Source organism: Zootermopsis nevadensis, unplaced genomic scaffold (genome assembly GCF_977971745.1).
Source record: "Zootermopsis nevadensis isolate Lab colony 2312 unplaced genomic scaffold, Znev_1.0 Znev_ptg000017l, whole genome shotgun sequence".
NCBI lineage: Eukaryota > Metazoa > Arthropoda > Insecta > Blattodea > Termopsidae > Zootermopsis > Zootermopsis nevadensis.
This window is the reverse complement of record NW_028259149.1, coordinates 11,164,858-11,192,146: the sequence shown is the minus strand read 5'-3', so window position 1 is coordinate 11,192,146 and position 27,289 is coordinate 11,164,858. Positions and strand designations below refer to the sequence as shown.

At 34.5% G+C, this 27,289-nt stretch overlaps 1 protein-coding gene across 1 annotated transcript in view; it reads right to left on the bottom strand.

Annotated features, from left to right (window-relative positions):
• Positions 1-327: 327 nt before the first annotated feature.
• Galphas (G protein alpha s subunit) overlaps positions 328-27,289 on the bottom strand; it is a 57,653-nt gene continuing 30,691 nt past the window's right edge. Inside the window, exons 6-11 of the mRNA XM_022072669.2 lie at positions 23,546-23,600; positions 21,139-21,212; positions 18,130-18,309; positions 17,509-17,707; positions 14,081-14,281; positions 328-13,588 (exon numbers count right to left, since the gene is read on the bottom strand). Of these exons, the coding sequence (XP_021928361.1) occupies positions 14,135-14,281; positions 17,509-17,707; positions 18,130-18,309; positions 21,139-21,212; positions 23,546-23,600 (655 nt within the window). The 3' untranslated portion in view covers positions 328-13,588; positions 14,081-14,134. The remainder of the gene's footprint in view (positions 13,589-14,080; positions 14,282-17,508; positions 17,708-18,129; positions 18,310-21,138; positions 21,213-23,545; positions 23,601-27,289) is intronic.

Here is a 27,289-nt window from a genome sequence, read left to right as displayed (position 1 = left end):
GTTAAGTAATCCTAAACAGGTGTCACACAATCAAGTCAGGCATGCCATCACACTCTTTATGTCCAGACATTCAGTATACAAAAGAATATTTTGGATCACAATGTGTTATCTTAAAGAGTATATTTCACATACATTATACCAGTTTTTGCCAGCAAGGTCTAAATCCTTTGGAACCATATAATGCACAATGTCTATGGCAAGCATTTTTGTGGTGAATTTATGGCAGTATGACAGACAAGTCACTGAATGAAGCATGTGTTTATAACAGGAAAATTAATACTACAATAACAGTAATGGTTTAACTTAGAAAAGGAATTATGGGCTCTGTTGTGAGTATATAATTAAATTTATTCTTTCTCAAAAAGAAACTTGTCTCCTTGCATCCTGCTAACACACATTAAATACATATTTCTTGTAAATGACATTGTAAATTTATTCACAGTTACACAATGTACAGTGATCAATATAAGCATTTTGAAATGACTCGTCCATAAATTGTGCTATTGTATCTTATACGTATAGTTATAATGATAAGGACGACACATGATTCGAGTAGTTGGCCTGGATGTGTCGCGGAGAGGTTTTTTTTACATTGTACAGTACCACTACTTTTGTTTTCTTTACTACTTATAATTTTCTCAACACACAACTCTTGTATCATCTAAAAAAAATGAAAGGAAAATACATTATTTTTACTGCTCAAAGAAAAGATGCAATAAACAAACGTCACATCAAATCGAGCTGGGCCTGAGCTATTAATTATACTTAAGGAAAACTCAAAATAAATGTTTCTGACACAATGCCTCTGTTTGGGGATACTTCCAAGTATTATCAATATGCAAGTGTTGTTTCTGTATTTTGCTTACTGCTTTCAACAAATATTCAGAACAATTATTATAATACTACAACAGTCATTTCACTTTTGTACAAAATGACAAAAGCATTCATTTTTATTAGATCTTTCTCTATTCTCTCATATTTCTCAAATTATATCTTTCAATCACAATAACATTATATCACACACTTATTCTCCCCAGAATACTCAATCATACTCACACTTATATGTCCATATTCATACACACATGCACATGAGCATGTGCACACACACTCACACACTGAACAAGATTCTTTATTATAACAACATGTATTCACTGTCTTGTAGACTATTCTTGTTTTATCAACACAGTTAATATTTATTTATTTATTTATTATTTGTTATTCTGTAATATACTGTAATATAGCAAAGTTCATATCTCTGGGAAAAATTAAAACTGACTTTTTTAAAATTTTTGTACCAACCAGTCTTCTACAAAATTCATTTCTCTCTGAAAAGCTTAGCTTATTTCAGTTTCTAATTAAAGAAGTGTTCCCATAGCAACTTCTTTAAACAACTAAATAGCAATTGTTAGGGGGAAGGAGAGCCTAAACAAAATCTGGTTTTGGTTTGATTGCCTTTGCAACTTTCACATCCAACAACAACAAATAAACAAGTTTATTCTCACAGATTTGTGTATTTATGGGCAGCATTTATGAAAAAGTTTCTATTCTGTTACAACAGAAACTGATTATCCAGCCTAATAGATAAACTGCCATGGTCAGTGCAATATCAAATGTCATCCTACTTGTATACATGTTATCTGGGTGACTACTGGTGATCATGATTGGTTTTCATCTAATTGGGCCATTCTGCAGGTTTACCAGCTTACACATTCTTGGATAATCAGGTTCCAATCAATAATGTCTTCAATGGAAGCATATGGCTCCCTCAACCAGACAGCCATAAAATGCAATATTTAGAAAAGTAATGCAAGCATATTAAATTGGATATTTGAATACAGATATTTTGCAGCCTATACTTAAGATTAAGATGGTTACAAACCAAAACATATTTATCAAACATATTTACCCAAACATAACTGCACATGAGCTTCAATTCACAATTGACCAACAAAATTCTGTTCTTAATTGCAAACATACAAAACTATGCATCAAAACTTAAAAATGGTTTTACTAATGTATGCATTTCATATTTAAGTAAATATAGAACTTGATAACTATATATATATATAACTATATATATATATATATATATATATATATATATATATATATATATATATATATAGTATACAATGTATTTACACTAGTCATGTATTTTTCAAATAACCATCTCTCTTCTATTATACATCCACAATAAACCCACAAAATCAACCAGAAGGGGCAACGACATGGGTACCTTCTAGTAAGATGTTAATTTTGGTTACAGCGTTTCATATTTCTCTAATCACAATATCAACTCAAGTAGTCACATGATTTGTTTCACCACAGACTCAAAAAATTTACAAGAGCAATATAAATGAAAAACAAATAAATTATAATAATAAAGGACTAGCAATGCATGTATAATTATTTTGTTTATGTTCAATTTTTAAACTTTTTTTGTAAAAAGTTGCAGTATCACGGCAGCAGAAGCAGTTACTGAAGACCATTTACACCCACAAAATAACTCTTACATGTACATACACTCATACTGGATGTCAGACATCAAACTGTAGTATTTGTACCTTAACCCCCTTCATGTACTGCTAGACACAAGAAAAAAAATTGCAACATTCCTCTTGGAACTCAGTAATAACTGCAGAGTTCATTCATCTCCTACAAACTCCATGCCCAACTAATATATTAACCATAACAAAAATTTGAAGAAAAAACAAATTTTAATGTCAGAAAACAAAATTTTCGCAAGATTCAACCAAACTTGGAATAGAGAAGTCATGCACCCTCTTCTTTCAGATAGTTCTTGTTCCTCAACAACCTCAGGGTTACACCTGGTTAGTCAATGGTCTGCAATGAGAATATCAAGGTCATATCCATGGGTGTGAACAAGAGATGGACATGGCTGGTTGCTGGAGGAATGGTTTGGGGTCCAGGCAACAGAGAAGACTAGTGTAGGTCAACTCCCTGTCTTTGTGAACAAACACTTGGAGTGCCAGACACCTCTTTAATCTTGTTTAATGATGTGCATGTCCAAACACTGTATAATCACTGTTAGCATAAGATATCTTGAAGTTATATATACTTCTTAATTTTAATGTACATTGAATTAATAGCAAAATTAACTTTATCTTCTTAGAAATCTGTGTTGTAAAACAAATAAAACTATACTTGTGGAATATCCAAGTATAAGTTTTAAGGCCAAATTCTAAATATGAGAGGTTTCTGAACAGAGAATACACATGACAGTCTATTCCAATATAATAAGCAAATCTGGTTTTATGAACATCAAATTATATTATTCAAAAACTTTGGCCATATGATCTCACAATAATATACACCAAAGTAAATTTTTTTTCACTTATTATTAAATATGTTTAAAGATAACATTTCAAGTCACACCCCTTTAGAGAGGAGTTGCAATTTTAATTACATCAATAAACAGTACATGTGTTTGTTCAGTATTAAAATAACAATGACATGGAAAAGAAAACAATACTAAAAGCATACCTAAGAATGATGGTGGTGTTGTATTTAAGTAAAAACTGGCTAATCTTCTGGTATTTTCCAACCAGAATATCAAGAGTCCTTATCATGCTTTGTGCAGGCTTCCAATTTTATAGCAATTCTTCTACTGCATGTACACTCTACAAATATAAACAAAGCAATGCTGCCTTGTTTTTATTGTAATACAAAACTAAAAAACAAACTCTCCCTCAAAAGCAAATATGAACACTTTTTGCCAATAAACATCCTGTCTGATCCTGATACCTCTGCTTTTGAGGATTCCACTTCTGAATGACAGAAAATAAAACATTCATATCTTTAAACGAGTATAAAATACCAAAATGCCTGTCAATATTTTAACCAACATGTTTGAATAAAACTATAGTAATTTAACAGGTTAATGAATAAATAATAATCATCATGTAGATAAATAATACATAATCTTGTAAAAGCAATAAAAGAAAAGACAGTAAAATATAACAAAGTAATAAACAGCTGTTAACAATACACAATAAAAACAAAATCTACAAGCATAAAATATTATCAACAATACAAGCGTTCTTTTTTGTTTTAAAATATATCAGTGTGTATACATATATTACTTTTCTGAATTAATGATGGATTAAACTTTATGTTTGTTGCTCACTTTCTTCTCTCCAGAAACAAACTCAACTGCTCGTAATGAAACTCAATTGTGGCCATGAATCATTTAATTTGCCTGTTGTTGTTATTATTATTACTATAATTATCATAATAATAATTATTAGAACTACTGTCCACACTTGTTACCCTCATTTCTCAACTCTTCAAATTATTTTCATGACTTAGACAAATGTAGGTAATAAATGCCTAATTCCAGACGCTAATATATCAATATACCAGAACACCAGTACCAACTATCACATTACCATGTGTGCAAAAGTAGAATTGTAGTAGTCAGTGGAAGAAATATTTGGGTGGGAGAAACTGTTGCTGTAAAATGGAACTTGCATAATTCTGTGCAACAATTCATATAACACATTTCATGAGGATCCAAATTTCTGTCAATGAACACTAAACTTAAATTATAAATGAATTTCACAGCCTACCATTTTACATTCATTTGGCAGAAACATTAATCACATCAGTAAAGTGTACAATGACCATAAAGCATGAAGAAGAGCTGTCCTTATTCCTTATTGAACATAATGCATTATATGAACAAGAGGAGAAAGGTACACTCTAGTTTGGAGTGTATGTACAATGGACCAATACTGACATACAGTTAATTTGGCAATAATTATAATACAAATCTCCCAAACCAAAATTTATGAAATGATTTGGGAAGTGAAACATATAGGTGGATGAACCAGATCCTAACACATAAAACCATAAATAACAAATATCTTCTTGCCAAGTAAAATATCTTAAATATCCTGCAGTCTGATGGATATTTTGTGAGATAATTTTAATTTATTCCCAGTTGCATATTTATGATATTACAAATTACCTGTTAAGTACTTTGGTTATGCTCATAAAGCATCATTTCTTTGCAATTTTTTCCCTCTTACTGCCACGTGCAGTGGGTCTGAGACAGAAGCTGTTTTGCTGTTGCTGTATGCTGAATGACATTTTTGATCCACATTCCATAAATGAAAGTAATTGAAGTCTGTTAATATTTTTACAGACAAAGAATTAGAGCCGTGCACATGCAATTTTACTTGAAGATTAAGAGTTAAGAGTGAATTCAGAATTTGGTGTAATTAGTAGCCTTTCTGACCAATATGAAATAAGACTGATACTTTATACAATTTTAAAAATACACTTTATGAATGGTTGATGGCTAAAACTACTATGTAATTTTTCTTGCATTTCAAAGTTCATTACTAAATCTTCCTTCTTTGATAAATGAAAGTCACACATCAGAAGGTACTATACATTCATGAAGTTATATATAAAGTAAAGATAGTAGGCAATAACATATTTAAAATACAGGAGTCTCTGTATATGTATATACACAGGTCTGTAAATACACATGGGTTTGAGCTCTAAAACTCTTCACGGAATGCGAAAACTGGAATGTGGGTGGTGGCAAGGAGAAGGAGCTGTACCTACTACTCAGAATGAAAGTACTGACCAATTCTGCCTTTGCTGTTTGCAGAATCTATATACTGATTTCCTTTGGTATTTGTCAGAATATACAAACAAAAATATAATTCACTAAGAGCAGATCCTTTCCACATCACAGGGCAAAAGTTTCTTACAGAGGCAGTTTGTGTCAAATATTTCCAAGGTAGATAAAAGCTGCATACAGTAAAGAAGCAATTACTTGCTGACTGGCTATTGCTTTTCCTTATTCTAGCTCATCTCTTCATAACTCATCCTACAGGGTTTCTGAGCTCAGACCAATACAGTATGTATAACATGTACATACACACATGTCAATGTGTGTACAATGCTTTAAAGGTGGACCAGTGCAACATATTACAGTTTCTTTCAAAATCTGGTGAGAAATTATGTTTTATAAGTACTGCAAAGTATGTTTCAAATGACATTCAGTGAATGAGTATCTCTACATATGATGCAGAACTATCATGTAATGAATATGATAACAATTATGTTAAAAAAGAAGACTGGGCAATTTTTAACTTGTGTAACACTTAAAAAAACTAGACAATTTTTAACTTATATAAAATTTCCATGAAGTTCAACACTTCACCAACCTATTCTGTAGTTATATTTATATTCATGATACAGCAATGCCTATTACACACTGTGATGCAGTAAGGAACTGTACTCTAGCACATGCTAAAAATTTGCATGAAACTTGATTTCTTGCCAATAAAACTGGCATAACCAAAGCATGTACTAAGAGTCAAAACCCTTGAAACACTGAATACAATTCAACAATCCTTTGGTGTGAATTTTGAAAAATTAACTAAAGAAAGGAGTTCTGTGGCAGGACATTGCACCAAAACATATACCAGATTCAAAGACTGAACAATCAGAACATGAATGTGTATCGTTTCAATGTCCTGTGAACTTTAAACACAAGTTTATTTTACTATATCAGATCATCTTCAGGCTTTGTCAATCAAAACTATGATAATGATAATGATGATGTTGCACTTCTAAGAATATCACTGTCATCTTCTTCACCATGAGAAATTCAAATCTCACAAAACCTGGGATGTTATTATGGAAATCACAGGAAACTTAGTCATCTTATGCCATACTGAATATTGGTAACTGTCAATACCTGCTGCAAAACTATAGTAAGAAATGCAATGCTTTTACTAGCAAAATTTTAGAATAAAGATGGATCCTCACTCAGAAGCCTCCACAAAATACACTTCTTTCTTGCATCAAAATGTAGGCAGCACCTGCTATTTCACAAAATGCAGCAATGATAAGTTGACTGCATGAACCACTCTGAAAACAGTTCCTTTATTTTTCTGAACAATCAAGAAAGTCCTCATCTATTACACTTCTACAAAAAGAACCTTCTTTTCACCATCGTCTCACTGTTGTTTTTTTAAAGCCAACCACCAAATTTTAAGCTTTATCCTCTACAATAAATGCAATTCACTTTGTAACATTGTTGTTCAATATACAGCAAAATGACCAAAACAAGTAAAATAAACATTTATATGCAGAGATCTCTAAGATACACTAATATTAATAGCATAATTAAACATTTCTTGGATGTCCGTTTCATTCTGTACAATTTTGAATAGTCTCTTCTCGATTTACAAAGAAAAATGTTTAATGTTTGAAGTGATTCTAGCAGCTTGTCTGCTGAATTTAGTGTCCAAGGATGCCCTAGATTAACCACCATTGTACCAATGACATGCAATTCAAGGCTTTCCCTCAATTCCCCTTTGGTGCACATGTATTGTGTTGCCTTACCAGTTTATAATTGTACAGATGTGATACATATCAGTTTAAATAACATAAAAACATTTACACTAATTTTAAAACTAGGTACCTGGTTGAAACTGCAGGAAATGCACAGCATGCTTTGAAAATATGGCGACATTCAAGGATATGCCTTTAATTTTGAGTATGGATTTCTTGCAGATTGTCAAAATAGGGCTTGAACTTAACATGAGTGATTCTTATTTTTATTTCCATTTTGCCTACAGCCGTAAGATGTTTGGATGATTGCTGGATTCCATTTGTATGGCACAGTATGAGCAGTTTTACTGAATTCCATATCAAACAACAGGTAAAGTCAACAAGGAGGATAATGGAAATGCTTCTTTAAAGGAACACATATGCATGTGGAAAGGAAAGACTGGACCAATGCATTAAGAAAGCCAGAGGACCTGAAACTGAAAAGATGGGGATTATGAAAACTGCAATGTGAACATATCACAGCTATAATATTTCAAGATAATCACAAAATGTTCCTTCTCAAGCTCCATCTAAATGATGAAATAATGTCTCAGATAACTGGCAAAGATGGCTAGAAAGTCTATATATCCAGCCCATCATCTGTAATGAACATGGCTGATGTCAGTGATCAATCATGACACTAGAAGTATATTTTGTACTCATACATTTAGATTATCTAAAGAATGAAATATTAAGTTCTCATTTATTAAAATTATAAAGCTAAACAATCTTACTGTAAATCTCATCATTAGGGTTTCAATACAGTATAATCTAAAAAAAATATGGTGTTAAAAAGCTGACAATGAACAAACCACAAATTCATGACGCAATTAATCACATCACATTTTTAAAAACAACTACCACTTGAAATCTGAAGGATGTGTTTATGTTTTGCAAGAAGAGGATTTTATGTAACATAATTTTTATATGAATTTTATACAGTGTACATACTTTTAGTGTTAGCTACTAAGAAATACAAGCACAATTTAATGGAAATGATTTTCACAAAAGACACACCACCACATTTGTTTTAGAGAATTTTCTAAACCCTTAATGATGACAATAAACATTACAATTTTAATAAATCATAAGTTATATTTGTTGACCTGGATAATATAAATGCAGATATTTATGTAACTGAATGGTGAATAGATATCATATTTGGTGACTTTATTTTACATTTTCTTATAAATACGTTTAATGTAAATTTTCATTTTGTTTGACATGGCAAGTGGTCCAAGATTCCTTGCACATAAAAGCACACACCTGACAGAACTTGGTTTTGCAGCAAATAATATCAGCAACCAGAGAATGGATAGGTGGGGGGGGACTTTCAAATGTAAACACCATTATCTTCCATGTTCATTGTTACATACATTAATTCCGCAGTGCTCAATGATATAAAAACAGAAGCAGATGTGAAGTTTGAAGCATCAAATCAAGCACACTCTAAGCATCCACACTGGCTGAGGAAAACAAGCATCCTATACAATGGGCACAGGGGGCATTTCCCCAGTGGTAATGAGCATAAAACTTGACCACTTGCCTTCATTAAGTACAAAAGTTAAGAATGTGTAAAGCTATACCTTCAGTCATCATCACCACAAGAAGAACTTTAAAAAAGTTTATACATGGTTAAACAATTGCATAGTTTTGTAATTGTGACTGATCTGAGCCTGAAATTAAGAAAAATTGAACATTATATGGCTGTAGTAACAAATATTACGTTGCAGTGAATTTTATATTCTGTCTAGTGTCATATACAATTATTTTTCAGACTTCAAAGGAAGGGAATCCTGTTGACAATTATTATTACTGAATGTCTGAACCTTTTAGGGTTGACCTCTTCACAAGTATGCTCCTAGTCACATCAAATGAGGTAAACTTAAACTGTCTGTTGTAGTAAGACAGCACTATCAATAACAGGTAATTATATTTTTTAATCATAAGTGATTTTATGTGTTGTACAAGACATAAAAATTTAAAGTTCCGGAGAATTTGACGTAAATACGTCTATACGGTAAGGAGTTTATATAGTGGCGTTATTCTAAATATTTTCTTTATACACGCTTTACAATTGATTGAAGTTTGAGTAAGACAGTACTGCCTACCTTGAATTAGTTACACCTAAGATGGGTCTGTGGTAGCTGAACTATGTTATAAAATTTGTACATTTTAGAGTATCAACATATCGTGCTAACACCATATCTATACAAAATTTTGATCTAGTAGTACTACATCAAGGATTTGACATCAACATTAAGCCAAACGTTTCCTCCATAAATGTGACAAAGCTTTGATTTTCCTCCTTCTTTAAATCAATGTTAAAATCTCCTGTCAATATTATCAGCATTGTATTAGGATCTTCTGTGGCCATAACTGAAAACATCTTTGTATAATTTCTCAAATGACTCAAAACAAACTAACGCAACAATAGATTTCTTAATAATTCTTATATAAGATAAGTACCTGTGATATTGTAAAACGTTTTTACCAGCACAAAATTATCTAGTCTATGACGCACTTCTTCTACAAGCGATTCACAGCTCAGCTCTTTCTGCAATAACGAAAGCGGATTGTTGACGGCAGTAATGTAACACAAAAATGCCGAGTAAACAGATGACGTTTTCTAGGTAACATAACAATGCATAAAAGCTGACCACTGTTGTCAGTCCATATTTACAAATTGTTGATATTGATTGTTGATACACATTTTTCTTACACTTTTTTGCGGAATGACACTGACCCTTCCATATAGACGTATTTACGTCAAAAAAGGTTTAATGAAGGCAGAAATTACTTATCAGATGTTCACCACCTGGGATGGCCAGTTGAAGTTTCCAGTCATGTGATTGATCAAAGAATTAAATTCTGGCAGACTGACATGCATCAATGCATAAACTCATGTATTAGTACACAGGTACTGCAGATACTGTACATACTGCTGTTAATAGAGAGCCTCATTTTTGGACGTGTTCACCAGGTACCACAAATGATGTTACAAGAGCACAAAGAAAGTAGAACTGACAAGTAAGTATGAAAGCAAAGAGGAGATGAAACCTGGATTAAACAAAATGACTGTCTTCTGGGATGTTGTGCCATGTGGTCTGCTAGTATACCAATATTTCAGAGGTGCTTGCTGCCTCCATTATCAGGGCAATGATAATGGGTGCCCTAATGATAGAGGCAGAAAGCACCTCAAATGCTGGTATACTTCTACAACATGGTGCAATATCCCAGAAGACTCATCTTCATACTTGTCACCATGAGAAGATGATACCTCACCTGGATTTATCAGTGAGAAAGAAGTTCAAGGTTCAGGTAATATGTAGCAAAATTATGCTTTACTTTGGGAAATGGAGGGCCAATTTTCACTTATAATGTGAAACCAGGCACATCAGTGACCACAGTAAAGACAGTTATACTATAGAATTGTTGAGTAAAGAAAATAAATTATTCTGCTTCACGATACTGCCTACTCTCAATCTGCCAAAAAAACTGGTATGAGAGAGGCATTACCAGATCCAGCACACAGTTTGGATTTGGCACTATGTGACTTTTGTATGTTTGGTCCACTGAAGGCAGCACTATGAGGAAGAAAGTTCTGGAGCAACAATAAAATGAAAACAGTGGTCAACTTTGGTTTTCAGAGAGAGAGCAAGAAAAATAAAAGAAAGAAGAAACAGAGGACTAAAATATCTAGCAAACCGTGGAACCAGCGTGTCGCTCTTAACGGAGACTATGCTGAGAAGTAAAATAAACTGCATTATTTTTTAAACTTACTGCAATATTGTCTTTACTTACTGGCCAACTTACATATACCTTGCATGTAACAACACAGCATATGACAAATGTACTCTATTGAAAACAAAATATGGTTAGGTATACAAGGAAGTCAACAGATTGGGTTTTGGCTGTCCTAAGAACAAAAACTCAATTGCCACAGTAAATAATATATATGGCAGTATAAGACGCACCTTCCAACAATTCTGTATGCTAAAAGTGATGTCATTAACATACATATGAAAAGAGGGTTGCTCAAGTGGGACATGTACTACAAGTTGTGGTCTTAAAATACACATAACAAACAATTTAATTACCAAATTATTCATAGAAATAAGCAGCATTATAAAAATTAAAACCAATCTCAGCTGAGTTTCAGTCCCGGAGAGCCACTGTTATTTCAAGCAAACGTCTGTTAGCACTGCACAGAAATGCCACACTAGTACAGTGGTAAGATAAAAGACAAAAAGTGTAATTTCAATCATGACTACCATTAAACGCCTTACACAGTTGCCATTACAATGCATGTATCTTGTTTTTACAATATAATTACACAACAGACATTAGCATTAATGATATCTGCAATGATTCTTAAAAATCATTATTGATACAATATTTAAATTTTTCTTTCCTTCAATGTACACAATGACTTACTCTAACATAGATGTCACTGTTATCACCACAGATTATACTCATAAAACTTCACTGGTGCAAATTTGGAATCCTGTTTGTATTTTAAATAAGGACAAGAATCTTAACAAGAGTTAACACAATTTCAATGCAGTTATATATATCCTTTAATTCTATTTTAGTATTTGGAGAACAGCTTCTTACACTGTTACATATCATCTGACACAAAGACCAAAAATTACTAATTTTCATCCACGCTATAATGTTTCAGGGGAATGTATTGGAAATTAACATCAGAAATTCCAGGTTAAATATTATGAATGAGGAAGCTATGACCTATGGAACAACTCCTATAGCTGCTCATGATCCACAAGGTGCAAGCACCTTATTTGTAGATGTAAACTCTGAAGAGGTGCACTTACCAGAAAGATGAAGATGTTTAGAAAACTGTGAATTGAACAATCTACCATTCAAGGTTGGGCTATGAACCTCTTCCAGCTAAAATACACAGTTTTCAAGGCCAATCGATGACTCTTCTGGATTATAATTAAAAATCTTTATAGTACACAGTTCTTCTAACAATACATTTTCCAATAAATAAAGCAGATTAATGTCCAAGTTCACTGCAATATAAGTTAGTAGCTTTGCTGCCAATAATATACAATATGAAAGAGATCATTACTAAGGCTAATAAAATCATTACATCCTGACCTGCAAGTAACCTGTAAGATGCAAACAAAACCATTCACTGAGAGACAGCATTTTCAACAACAGTCCTGTTATCTACAACGATGACTCTGGCTGTAAGAGAATATGATTTTGGAATGAAACTTACAGTGGATGCAAAATAACTCTGAGCTTGGATGACCCATTACAAATGCACATGCAGAATGAAGGGGATACTGCCTAATATGCATTCCTTTCAAAACCTGCCAAAATTAAGACATAGGAAATCAGTGAAGTGGTATATTTATTCTATAATCAGCACACTCTATGTGACAACCATTTATGATCACTATTTTATGTTGGAGACATCAAACTGACAAATTGGATAATGTAATCAGGACTCACCATGTGACAGTGTCAAATTTGAATTATCAAACAATATATATATAAATAAAGAAGGCAAACAATTCTTAACCTTTAACATACAGTACAAGGAGATTTAGTAATCTGTACTGTGGGGCAAAGTAGAATGGTAACTCCTGGGGCAAGAGTCTAGTGATATGATACTGCAATGCATGGCCAAGCACAACTAGCTGGATCATGCATGAGCTGCAACACATGGACCATAAAGGTTATGCTTACAGACCTCTCATAGCACATTTTCCCAGTTTTACTTCCAGATGGGATCCAGTAGAAAAGTGTGACAATGTGCACTACAGCATAGCGACCCACTTCAGAGATTAGCAATACCAATAAAATATTAAAAATAACCCTTGCTAAAAATTCTTGAACCTTTCTATTCTGGCCTGAAAGAACAGCCAATACGGATTTATTTGAATTCATAGCTGAGAAAAGTCTGCAATCTACGGATTGCATTTCAAAGCCACCTTTATACTTTTGTGTATACACTTTGTGTATGTAAGGAAACGTCACTAAATTATTACCATGAATAAAACTGTAGTGATAAGACATCCATGACAAAGCTTTTATGATCATGAACCCTCCCCCTTCCCTCGGTGGTTGCCACTGTGGCGATAACAGTGGTGACATGGTGGTGATTATAACAGCGACGATAGTAATGACTGGTGATAATGGTAACAGTAGCTGTGTTGGTGGTGTCTGTAATGCTGACCTGCAACATCATAATATAATGCAAGCCACAGAACTGACAATGATACCATTATGCAACACTTTGCACTGTAAAAAGTTCTGCAGAATGAAAATTCTTTCTTGAATAGTGGCAGGCACTTACACAGTAATAAACCTTTGGGTTCTACAAAAGACAGGCAATTTATATACTGGCTGAGTGAATATCAGCTTCTATATATATATATATATATATATAAAAAGGTCAACACCATGCAGTGCACATAATTAAGACCTCCTTACAGATCACACATGCGTCTTTGATTCTCAATCTAACAGCCGACTAAAAGAACCCTTTAATTCACTTACATTACAATATAAAGCTGTCACCTTATATGAGATAGTGTTTTATTCCATTCATAATACTGTCTCAATTTTGGAAGTAAATGAAGCCAAAACTTTAACAAAAACATCTCTTAAAACACAGACATCTCACCTTCCCAGACTACATAAGCAAGAGATTTAAAGTAAAATTTACCTGCTGCAGTTGCTGTGTGGTAGTAGTGGCAACAGTTGTGCTATTGCCATGACATCACAACAGCTCATACTGGCGCAGGTGCATGCGCTGGATGATGTCACGGCAGTCATTGAACACACGCCGGATGTTCTCTGTGTCCACCGCACATGTGAAGTGAGGATAGCAATAATGCTTCCCATCCCCACTTGCTGTGCTGATACGCTGGAACATATCAAACGCTAGTGTCAACTACAATAAAATCACCATCAATTATTTGAACCATGTTATTTGAAAAATATAAAGAGTACTATGAGTCATAACTCAAAATTAAACGATATAAAAGTATTACATCAAGGAATGTTAACTCAGCATTTCATGGTAACAAATGTTCTTTTCACAGTATTTTCTTCTTACTTGTTCATAAAAGTATTTTTTACAATGGACAGATGAGGATAACACTGTACAACTCCAATATAATATGGATTTATAAAACTTGAAAAAATGCTTGGATTAATGAAAATACACAATATCAAAAAATCATTGAAATACATAACATTCAAGTCCATCTACCAGTTTGTAATTATGCATGGAATGCTAGAATATGGCTCTAAGGTTTAAAAATATACTACTGTTAAGAAAATATATGCTTTTTTAAACAGTTATCATGGAGTTATAATGAAGAATAATGCGATATCTTTTGTATTTATTGAACTAAAATTTCCTCTACAGTATAAGAATTGTATTTTCCAAATATACAAAAGATGTATGTATAAAAGTACTACTAATGTACTCCCGTGTGCATACATGGGCACGCACGTGTACATGCGCACACATATATATGTGAGGTAAAGTCAAAGTTCATAACTCCTTCAAGAGGCATTTCCTGTTTTACAGGTCTTCTGAAAGAACCAAAAATGACACACATTGAAATCAACAGCATATTACATAGATCATGCCATACCATTCTGCATGATGACCTTAACTTGCATTGTGTGTGAAGACACCTTGTTCCACAGGATCAGTGTGATAAATTATCCCTATTAGCTGGGACATGACTGACAAAAATCATATTTATCCAGGCATTCTGAGTGGGTTATCCAGATTAACACGATAAAAGAAATAAACAAGGATCCCCACACACAACTCTTCTATTGCACAGGTTTCTAGTTCTACAAATCTTGCAACATTAATGTTACATTTAGGTATTTCAAATTTATAGTCCAACAACAGAATGTAATTTAGTCCCATGGGTCAGTCTCAATCATCATTATCATAAGATCAAGTCCCACCTGGACCACATTTATATTATTATTGCCTACAATTGTAAATATTTTATAGATGTTTTAGTTGCTGTGCATTATTATTATTATTATACTGTATTTATTCAAATATCATTCATTCACACACAAGATGCTTATTCCACTTTCTAACACTTTCAAGAAAGAAGTCATTGCTTGAATGAAAATAACAGTAAAGACCAAAAAGTGACAAATTATATTAATGTCCCATTCTAGACATCCACAGAAGTATGCACAATGACCGATAAAACCTCAATAGTGATAAAAAATATAATACCATACTTACTACGACCAGTTTGCTTCACTGCTGCTATCACTGCCATCTGAATGGATCTCAACATCACCAATATTTCAAACTATGATATCACTACTTTTTAAACATGAGCATTTTTATTTGTATGTACTAGACAGACCTTCTGCAATACTTCTTTTTTTGTTTAAACATTTTTTGCAACTGGCCTTGGCTCATATAGAATCCCAATTCCAATTTCTTTCATGATTTATAGTGCCTTCAACTCATACATTTCACTAGATATCAAACAACCACAATGCCACCATTTATTTAAATACAGAGAGGTTTTCTTCTGCCTCTGGGAAGTTTGCTTTTTGCTCACAAGAAGTCCACTGGTGGCTACTACTTTTGTGCAAAATAGGTTTATTTTTTAGTCTCAGATGCAACTTTCACTCCTACTTTCTGATCATCGCATAATACCCTATTTTTTCTCCTTCTGAAGAAATCTTCAGTTTCTATCAGATGGTAAACAATTGCAGTCACTTAGTTTCATTCATTTCCAACAGCTGTATTTTTCTGTGTCATCTTGGCATTTTACAGAAGGAGCACATGGAGTGAGGCAAGGTTTGTATGACATGTTCTGCTCAGTATCACTGTCTAAACAACATTTCTCGAATCTACGCACAAATACCTACTTTACCATCCAATTGCATAAATTAACCAGTATCAAATCTATAAGTGCAGATTCCAAGTAAAATGACATGGATGATTATAGCTGACCCCAAAAACACAGAAACCTGTTGTTAATGAAGTAGTAGTGCACTGATATGTGCCGTGTAGTGTCTGCAACTCACATAATAAATGTCACAGCAATTTCACTGAACTTCATTCTTTCTGTCTCCTTGAAGTATCAGTTCCACTGTACAATACACTCTAATGTTGCGGCTACTCTTGTGTTGAACAACCTCTTGAATTCACAATGCGCATGCAAGACACTGATATGTTTTAAACATCAAATCACATACTCTGCCTTCTGTTTGACCATCATTGCCATGTATGTCAATACACTGTTGCCAGCACATTAAACATAACTCCCTGCTCCTACCTCCCCCCCCCCCAATTCTTCCTCATCAATGGTTTATGTGCAATAAAGTTTCTTTCTTGAAAGAATTATGGGACACCCAGTACATTTCTGGAGCCACTACAGTACTGCTTTTGAGATAAATTTTGTATTAATGCAACATCCATCAAATATAAATTCCTATTTTCTAACTTCTTTACTAAAATTTGACCAAAGAAAATAATTCTTCAAGCAGAAATATTCTATTATCAATATTTCATGAACATACAAGTTTTGATATATGCTATGGTTCTTGAATGTACCTTATTTTGTGGATGCACAATGAAACTTAGCGATAACTGTTAAGAACTGATTTATGATATAATACATAGTGTGAGTAAACATACTGAACATGATGTTATTAAAGAGTTCTCAGTACTGTATTTATAATTATTGTACCCATTCAACAGAATCTGAATATATCTCAACTTATAGTCATGAGTGACCATATGACAACGTAAGTGAGACCATGACATGCAGATTTCTCATGAATAGCACATGATGCTAATTTCAAATTATACTCTTATGGTATTTCATGGGCCAATGTGAGATGGAGGAAGGACAAAGAAAAATTGCTAGGCATAAGTTCTATGACAAAAGCATTAAGCATACCTAAAAACAGGCCATTATAAAGAGATGGCCACTATCTTTATTCCAGAGAATTGTACATAAGAATTTATCTAACAAGAAATAAAATTATTTTTACTTAAAATTTTTTGGACAAAATCTGCAGATAATTCTCTAAGTACTTAATCACATTCAGAACAAAATATTCCTTATCCGTTAAGCAAACACCCACCAGGAACTCATCACGAATGAAGTATTTGGCTCGGATCACTTCAGGGTCCTCGCCAGGCTCAGCTGTCGCATCTATTGGTGTCTGATATCGTGAAAAATCAGCAAAATATTCCTCTAGACGTGACTTTCCAGCCTTTATCTTCTCAGCCAACAAGTCTTGTTTGTTGAGAAATAGAATCACTGATATTGTCCTCAGCCACCTGAAACATGAAATGATTTGAAGACAGAAATCTTCATACTCACCGCTGTGAAAACCTCAAATCTTACATGAAATGATTTTTTAATCATCTGTTTGTACTCCAAAAAATTGTTGGAGTTATCTTAAAAATAATACTGATGCAGCCATAAATTAAATTAGAAATATCTGCAGGACAACAAGCTCCTTTTAAAATATCACTCAGGATTTAACTTCAGGTATTTAAGACTGATGAAATATTTACATAACATGACAATCCATTCCTCACCTGGTTGTTACCATTAAATATAAAGATCATATACATCTCAAACTTACATGCAGAGCGAGTTTTAAAATAATTTTGGGGGGGATAAACCTTATGGCCTGAACGTTACAAATAGAATGAAACCTGAACAATTGGGTTCAAACTTCAGTACAGTAACATACCTATTGTTCCAAATACTTTTAAAGAGGTCAAGAGATTCTCTTAGCCGATTCTGTGTAGGGTCTTCCCTAAGAACCATGTTATAGCTGCTACAGGCCGTCACAAAGATGATGGCGGTCACGTCATTGAAACATTGAATCCATTTCCGTCTCTCATCCCGCTGCCCACCCACATCAAACATACTGAAAGAGATATATTTATTACATTCTGTATGCTATCATCAGTATTACACATCAAAAAATTATGGGTGTTGCAAGCAGTCTTCTGGGTTGTAACAGTAAGTCTAACAGTGCTGACTAGGATGGGTTTACATTTGACTTTGCCTGCTCCTGTTTCACAGATTATCCATAAAGGCAGGGCCACGACGAAAATCTATGAAGAGTAGTTATACATCACATCATTCTCTGGTGGATACAGTCTCCAAAACATTAGAATTTTATCATTTCATGTCATGTGAAAGCTTCATGTAAAAAGAACCCACAATTTTTCTTTGATCTGGAATGTAAATTTATCTGCAGTAGGAACATTAAAATATTTGAGAAGTAAATATGAACTCTAGAACTATTATATTTCTACCTGCTGACAAATTTTGACCACATATAAGAAATATGATAGTTGTTTGTGGCTCAGTCTTCAACTGAAACTTTAAAAATCATGAAAGTAGGCCCACATAGTATCACATATCAGGAAACAGAAAGTGTTAAGCTAAAACCAAATTCAAGTAAAATGAGAGAAATTAAACTAAACATAACACTATAAAACCTATTAGTGAGTCTATAAATATTTGTGGATGTCAATGTTTATTCCTAAGAGGTCACAGAAACAGCGGACCACCAAATTTTCTGAAAAGCCCCCAAAATAAAGTCAGTTACTTCTGTTTCTTGATGACATCATTAGAAGCATTAATTACTATGCCATATGCAGACTGGAATTAGAAATGCCCTATACTTGTCACCAAAAGTGCAAGATAGTAACCTGCATTAGCAAATGAAGCAACAGCTATACCTTCAATGGAACAGTTTAATATTAGTATTGGGTATGTTTACAAAGATCAACTGGAGAATACTATCCATAATTTCAGCATTTCACAAATGTTATGGTTTAAATTTAATGGAGGCATTGTCAGAATATCTTGAAAAATATTACTTAAATATTAAATTCATACTCAGACAAGGATATACTGGTGCTCTGGCAATGAGTGGCCAGGAAAATGATGTACAGGCATATATATGTCAGGCAAAAACACTTATTGTGGTCCTGCCAGCAGTCTAAGTTTAGCCATCAGATCAGTAAGCTTGTTCAATTGTTACAATCAAATTTTTTTTGCAAATGTTCTCAACAGATTTCTGAACATTCTTGTTTCTCTGCCTGTTACAATAAGCTCTTGAGAGCAGTCATTTTTAGCTTTATATCATGAAGGTATTTAAGGAGTATGCCTAAAACAAAAGACTGATTAAATGTAACAAATATACAGGGTGTCGGTAAAATAATGGTGGGTTAACAGTCATAGTTTTGGAACAAAGCATTCTCCAGTTAGATGGACCTCCTCCACATTTTGCCGCATTCATGCGGGATTACCTAAACCAAACATTTCCTCAGCGATGGGTTAAACAAGGAGGGTGGATAGCCTGGCTTCCACGCTCTCCAGATCTTACCCCTATGGATTTTTATTTGTGGGGTTATGTGAAGCAACAAGTGTTCTCTGTCCAAATAATAAATTTGGACCATTTGAAAGAACGGATCACTTAAGCTGTTTCATCTATCACACCGGATGTTCCCGGTCGTATATGGCAAGAGCTTGAATATCGTCTTGATGTCTGCAGGGCAACTAAAGGAGCACATATCGAAATCTACTGAACAGGTAAGATTCTTGGAGAGTTTCTCTTTATTTTGAAGTTTATTTCATGTCCCTATCGTGCTTTGTTCCAAAACTATGACTGTTTGTTACCCCACCATTATTTTACGGACACACTGTACATACAGAGATATTCATGCATACAGCAACATTTCAGGTAATGAAGCAAGAATGAATGAACTTTCTTCATAATGAAGACGTCTAGAATTCTGGTTAAAACATCTGTTTAGACTCACTAACTTTCTTGTAAAACTCCTCCAATTACACATTCCAACCTATGCTGCAGAAGGCTAAAAAGTTTCACGCATAACTACTCTGACATTTAATCCAGACCACAGCAACATATATATTAGTATTAACTACATAACACAGGATAAATGGTCATATTACAGCAGCTATGTGAAAACATGCATTTCTGTGAACAAATGAAATATCAAAAATGGAAAATTTAATGTTGTTAATAAACCCAACAGATCAGAAAAGGTAACAAAGACAATGCCAGAGATTCTGTAACTCACACTTTTTAGAAACAAAACAGTAAATTTTACTTGCAGAGGATTAAAAAAAGTCCATTCCATAAAAGCATTAAAGTTTTCAGACTTCTATTTACACCCCTATAAACGAAACTTCAAGTGATGTCATATGTAGTATTACGCAAACAAGCGCCAAATATCCATGATTAAACAGTTCAAAATTTATTAAACTTTAGGCTGACTACTGAAGGAAACTACTCGAGAAGCTAAAAAAATCACTCCTCTTGCTTATCAAACACATCTGACAAAAAGATATTTAGTTGACTGTCTTTTGGATTGTTGTGCCATGAAGTCTGGTAGAAGTGTACCAATGTTTCAGAGGTACTTTCTGCCTCCATAACTACAGTGACAAACTTCCATCAGACAATACAACATTATAACCCAGAAAATAGTTATGATCATACCCGCTGCTGTGAGAACTTCCAAATTTGATCTCTAATTAAGCATTAGTAAATGAACACAATTACATTGTCAATGAAACATAAAGGAAATATGTCAGCATTTATGAAGAAACAAGACATACAGATGACTATGAAGTTATATACTGTGCATATAGTCATGCTTAAAACATCTATCACTGGTGACCACACTTCTTTAGGAAAAATAACTAACATTATACTTACTGAAAATTGACTTTTTCCACTTGAAACCTTGTTTCAAATATACCCGATGTTAAAACCCGACACCTCAGGATATCCTGGAAATATAAGATACACTACTTACTAATAATTTTATTGTGGTATACCCATTGATTAAAGCATGAATGATAGAAATCTGAATGTACATATTTGGTCTACTAGTGAAATCAAACACGTCTGTGCATTTGCCAGCACAAGCTTTCATTTGTTCATGAAGGTACAACAAAAGATACTCAAGATACCTTATAATTTGGAAGTGCAAAGCACGCAAAAAATATCTGTACCCTGAATGCTGAACCACTAAGAGAAATAAGCTTTTGATAATTTGTTAATATTTAGCTACACATATAAACAAAAAAACCCTGATATGCATGAGTTCAAAATTAACATAAGAAGATTATTCTTTGCATTTTTCATGGACAGTGTTACAACCAAGAAGACTAACACCAACATCTTCACACCGTAAGAACCTCAAATCTCAAATACTGCCACATGCCCACTTACATGAGCACATCATAAAAGAGAGTAACTGATGAAGCAGGTGATTACAGAAAAGTAAAAAACTGTCTACTTGAACTACCAGAATGACTGGTATAATTATATGCAAGCTTCACGTCTTCTTTTGTGTCTATGAAAGGTGTGTCTAGCAGAGTTCCAAAAACTAACTTCACTATGGAACCCTTCTAAAGTCCCGAAGTACCAATGAAACCCTTTAAAAAGGCATGGAGGTATGACAAATAGCCAGAATGACGCTGTGAACAGACTTGCTGTCATTAACATTTAATGAGTGCAGTCACCTCCAAAGTAACCACCTGCCTTCTGACTTTAAACACAAATTCAAATGTCTTTGCTAGGACTAAAAATATTTTTCTGAAGTCCTTTCAGTACTATCATCACAAAGTTAGAAAAATCCTGACCACATCATTACTTTTTCTCTCCATTATTGTGTTGTAACAACTTCCCACTTATAATGTACTGAAGTTCTGATCATATGATTACCTTTCTTCTCCATTATTGTGTTGCTTGCATCATCTAAGTACCTATATGAGAATTTGAGTGACATAAATCCAGAGTACACTTTATGAAGAATGAAAATGGTGGCTCATTTACAAGTCCCCACAGTTTTGTAAACAGGATGAGAAACTATCAGTAAACTACTGAAATTTCATTTAGCTGAATAATTTAGACAGCTTGAAATACATACTACTGAACCACTAGTCCCAGAACACAATTTAATTGAATCCGCTATTCCCACTGAGAAACTGAAACTTTATAAAGATCAAAGAATTGATTAACTTCAACTCAACTACTGCAACCATGTAGCAGGAGGACCCTGCACTCAGACAAATATGACAGACATGGAACCAGGAGGAATTACCACAACAATGGAATAAATCGGTAATTATTCCGGTGCTATTCATGAAGAGAAGACACACCTAACTATGCAATAATGTGGCAACTGCTGCTTAGTTTTAGAATCATAACTGCATGTCCAAGTTTCACCATTTCCTACCTTTTTATGAAGCTTTGATTCAAGTACATCAGAAGTCACAGATAAGTGATCTTTTTTCCGTTCCTGTGTCAGCAGTTGTAGAATGATGAACTCTGCTGAGACATGCCTCATTCCCAAATATTCAGTTAAAATGGCTATATACAGGCCTACCAAATTACAGTATCTTCAGCCATCTCATGAATAATCAATTATCTTCAATGTCACACTAAATCATGAAACTGAGCTAATGGTTTAACGTTTCTACTGACTGAAAGGCATCAACGTTCTTGTAGATATTCATACCTCTTTAGAATGAAGGAACCACTCAAAACTCATTCTCTGCTCATTACTGCATGAACAAATGCTACTTGTTAACAAAATCTAATGCATGTGCACTGTTATCCTCAAACTGTCTCCATCCCTTGGCACAGTAATTCATCAAAATAGTTGTTATTCCTGTTGATCAGACCTTGCATGCACATGTTATTAATGCAAAATATATTTTTCAGTTGTAATGCTAATGTCTTTGCATACTTTCTTAAAATTTATACAAGTGATAAATATTTACAGGCCAAGGGCAACTAAATAAACATATAATTTTCAGAACAAGTGTTCTGTAACACTACATTTCAGTGGTTTGTGTGGAATTTAGAAGATTGAACTACAATCTGTTGACACAAAATACGATTTTCTTAGATAAAGCATTTTTCCAGTATTATTAGTCTCTAGCAAAATGCAAAATGCATGAAGTCATTACCAATATAAGTTGCAAATGTATAAAGTGAATAGTTAATGAAATGAAGCAGCCGGTACAATGTACAATGAAGCAGAGCCTGCCTCTGTAGTCTTCACCATAAAAGTGGGATTACCTGTCATAATTTTTAATCCAATGCTACTAACCTGTTCAGTAGGTGTGTAGTTCGGTTGTTTGATTATGTGCACTTTGTCTAGGAAGCTGAAACAAAGAACAAGGTATCATATATGTGTAAAATATCATATGAAAAATTGTTAAACACATTCACTACACTTTTTCAGACAATATACAGATTTAATATATTTAACCTCAAATCTATCTGTTAATTTATATGTCAAACATTGTCAAAACTTATATATATGTACAGCTATTGGTATTTTATTCTAGAAGCAAATTAATATTTCTCACTAAAATCAAAAGTAGCTGAGCCCAAAACAAATGATTAATGTTTGTCAGAACACAGAACAATCAAACAAATGGTAAAAATTATCCCAAAGCCAACTGAAGAGTGATAGAGGCCCACTTGTCTGGGATTATAATGATAACTTATTACAAATTTCAAAGTTTCTGAGAATAATTATTCTAATGTATATTCAGTGCACTTGTATTTTGTTCTGTGTTGTCCACTACTGCAACAAATTTTAAAAAAAAAGATCTGGACATGCTTGTATGTCTTGCTTCCATAATTACAACATACAATGGAAAAAGGTATTATAAGCTTTTTGTCATCTCTTGCTGCAGATCATGTTATCCAGTAACATTAACTTAAACATCTCCATTTTTCCAGGCAGTTGTGTCTTGTCAAAAATGAGAAGAAGGTTCTTGCCATTTGAATCACTGACACCATTTCTGGTCTGTTCAAACTTGTTTTGGGGTGGGATGAATGTATGCAAGTATAATCGTGTAGGAACTTTTAGGTTTCACCCAGGCCCTCACAAATGGCTCAGGATTGAGTCTAATAGCAGGCTTTCTTCCTCCAGAATAGTTGCATTTTGAAGTCATGCCAGAGTTACGATTCTACCTAATACATCACAGGCACACAAGCGTCAAATAAAAACCCCCATTCTCAACAAATTCCCCGTTGCGGGCAATTCCTTGTTAATGTTTTTTACCAAACCTGCCAGAAAGAACCAGCCTTCCTAATTCAAGCCTATGATAAAATCGAACAAACGTAGAGGGAGCCACGTTGCTTCTGTGTAACTCAAAACTAATGTCAGATTCTGAACTAAATCCAATTAAAATGTCGATTTATTGGGCGCTAACAAAACACCGCAAGGGGAGCAGAAAAATATATACCCTACGTAGTCATTGATTCACAACCACTTCTGGCTTTATCACATTTCAACAGCAAATAACCTCCCAGGTACCTATTTCCATACACAATTCTACCATTCTTTCCAACGGATGGGTACGTATTGTCAGGTGAAAATTCGTTACATCATAATCTAGCTACAACCCCTACCTGGCGTTGTATGCTATCACAACCCTTCGGGATAGTCTGGGGGAGGATTACGCCATTCCCACCCCCCGCCCACGACCTTGACTATTACGCTTCAGTGTTTATTTTCCACTCGCTGCCATTTTTAGTTTGGCCGCGATCTATAAATAGCAAGCCCGGTCTTTGCTCGGCTCGGAACGGCGCGGCTCTGGGTCCCTGGACTTCACCGGCACGGCTTTGTACTCGCGACATTGCTACAAACACAGCGAGCATTCCGCTAAAAAGTTTTTCATTTTGTTCTAAGGTCGTATTTGTAACACCATCGCTATACATTGCAATGCAAAGTTTTCATATTTAATGTTCGGCTACTGCACAGAGGAAACAGATCCTTTTCAATGTGGCACACACTATTAAAGCTGCCATTAAAACCTTTATATACCAAGAAACGGGTTCGTTTATTCGGCGTGTTTTCTAGCTGTCGTATTGGCAGACATGGAGATCCGGACTGTGAAGGTGGAGTGCAAGATCAATAGTTGAGGCGAGGCGAGGCAAGGTTGTTGCCGTTGCTAGCTAGTCGCCAATATAACGCGCTACCTCAACAAAAATTCACTCGTTGCAGGACTGAGTCAAGAAACGGGGGCTTCCCCCCCATACAGAAAAAAGAAATGCATGTCCCGCGAATCGCATTGTTCAGTACGAACCATGACGACACTAATTACAAACCCAGATGAAATGGGCCTATTTCTACCTACATTTGATGATCAAAAAATTAAGATTTCTGCCAACTTTGGTGCGCCTGTTAATTCGGAAAAAATTGTCCTCCCAATAGATAGAGTAGTATCCTCCTTCAGAAGCTGATAATCTCTCAGATGGTTAAATTCCCTGCATATTGAGGAACCAGGATATGCACTACCGCGTTCGGAATAACTCGACACGAAGCCTAATCCTGTGCCAGTTGAATCCAGCTACATATATTCTTTTAAAATGCATTAAAATATTTTTCTCATTCATACGCCTAGAGTCCTGAATGACCTCTTCCTTTCAGGGTTTCCTACTAAAATTCTGCGTGAATTTCTCATGTCTATATGCACCCCGCACATGACATCCTCCATAATCCGACAATCCTAATATTTGTCGAACAGCAAAGATTATTAAGTTCCTCACTGTGCAGTGTGTTTCCTGTTACTTTCTCATCCCTGGGTCCAAACACTCTGTAGTCTATGTTACTCTGCACAACACACACGTCATGCCGGCTATAAATTTACAAATGATGACTACTAGGGCTGTTAACGAAGTACAAACACTAGATAGTGTATGCTTTATTAGTCCCTTACTCTACCTTTGTAATATTCTTTCTGTATATTTTACACTTTTACAGGCTTAATTCTGGACAGTTATACATGGGATGGAGATTGCATTTACACATGCAAATATTACATTTCATACTGTAATTGTGATATTGTTTACTGTCATGACAAGACCTGGATCACAAATTTTACTTCTGACTTTCTCGTTTGTAGCACTTATTTCAATGTAAACAATCGTAGATAATCGATATCACCCATTTCGTAATTTCAAGTCAAGATATGGCTAGCATTTAAAAATAAAGTCGTCTACTGAAACTGTGTAATACTGCATGGTCCAGTCTGTAAGAGCATTTAAAAGCTGTTCAGCTAGTCAACAAATTCCCTACTTTTATGGAACCCTAAGGTTCATCACACATTCACAAGAGCCCGCCACTGGTCCCAATCCTGAACCACACGAATCCAGTCCGCACCGCCCCATCCTATTTATCTCAGATCCATCTTAATATACCTCCCACCTACGTCTAGGTCTTCCCAGTAGTCTCCTTCTTTTTGGCTTGCCCACCAAAACCCTGCATTCCTCTTCTATCCCATGCGTGCTACATGCCCCGCCCATATCACCCCCTTGACTTGATCAGTCTAATTATATTTGGCGAGGAAGCTCCTCATTATGCAACTTTATCCAGTGTCCGAGAAATTCATCCCACTTAGGTCCAAATATTCTCCTCAGCACCCTGTTCTCATACACACTCCCTTGATGCCAGAAACCAAGTTTCACACCCGTACTAAACTACAGGCAAAATCATAATTTTGTATATTTTCAAATTTGGGGTTTTAGACAGCAGACGAAAGACAAAAAGTTCAGAACAGAATGGTAGCAAGCTTTACCCGAATTCAACCTGCTCTTATTTCCCTCATGAATGGAACTTTTGTAAGTTACTCAACTTTGCCACATTTTCAAAGAATGAATTAGCTATCTTTCAGTTTTGATTTTGCCCTGCTTTCTCGTGATGAGATTAATTTCTGTTTGCTTACAGGCCAATCTCCTTACTAGCGTCAATTACAGCTTCTGTGTTTTCTTTATGGTATTTATGTTACCCCCCAATAGACTTACAACAGCAGCATAGACCAGAAGCTGATGTGCCCCA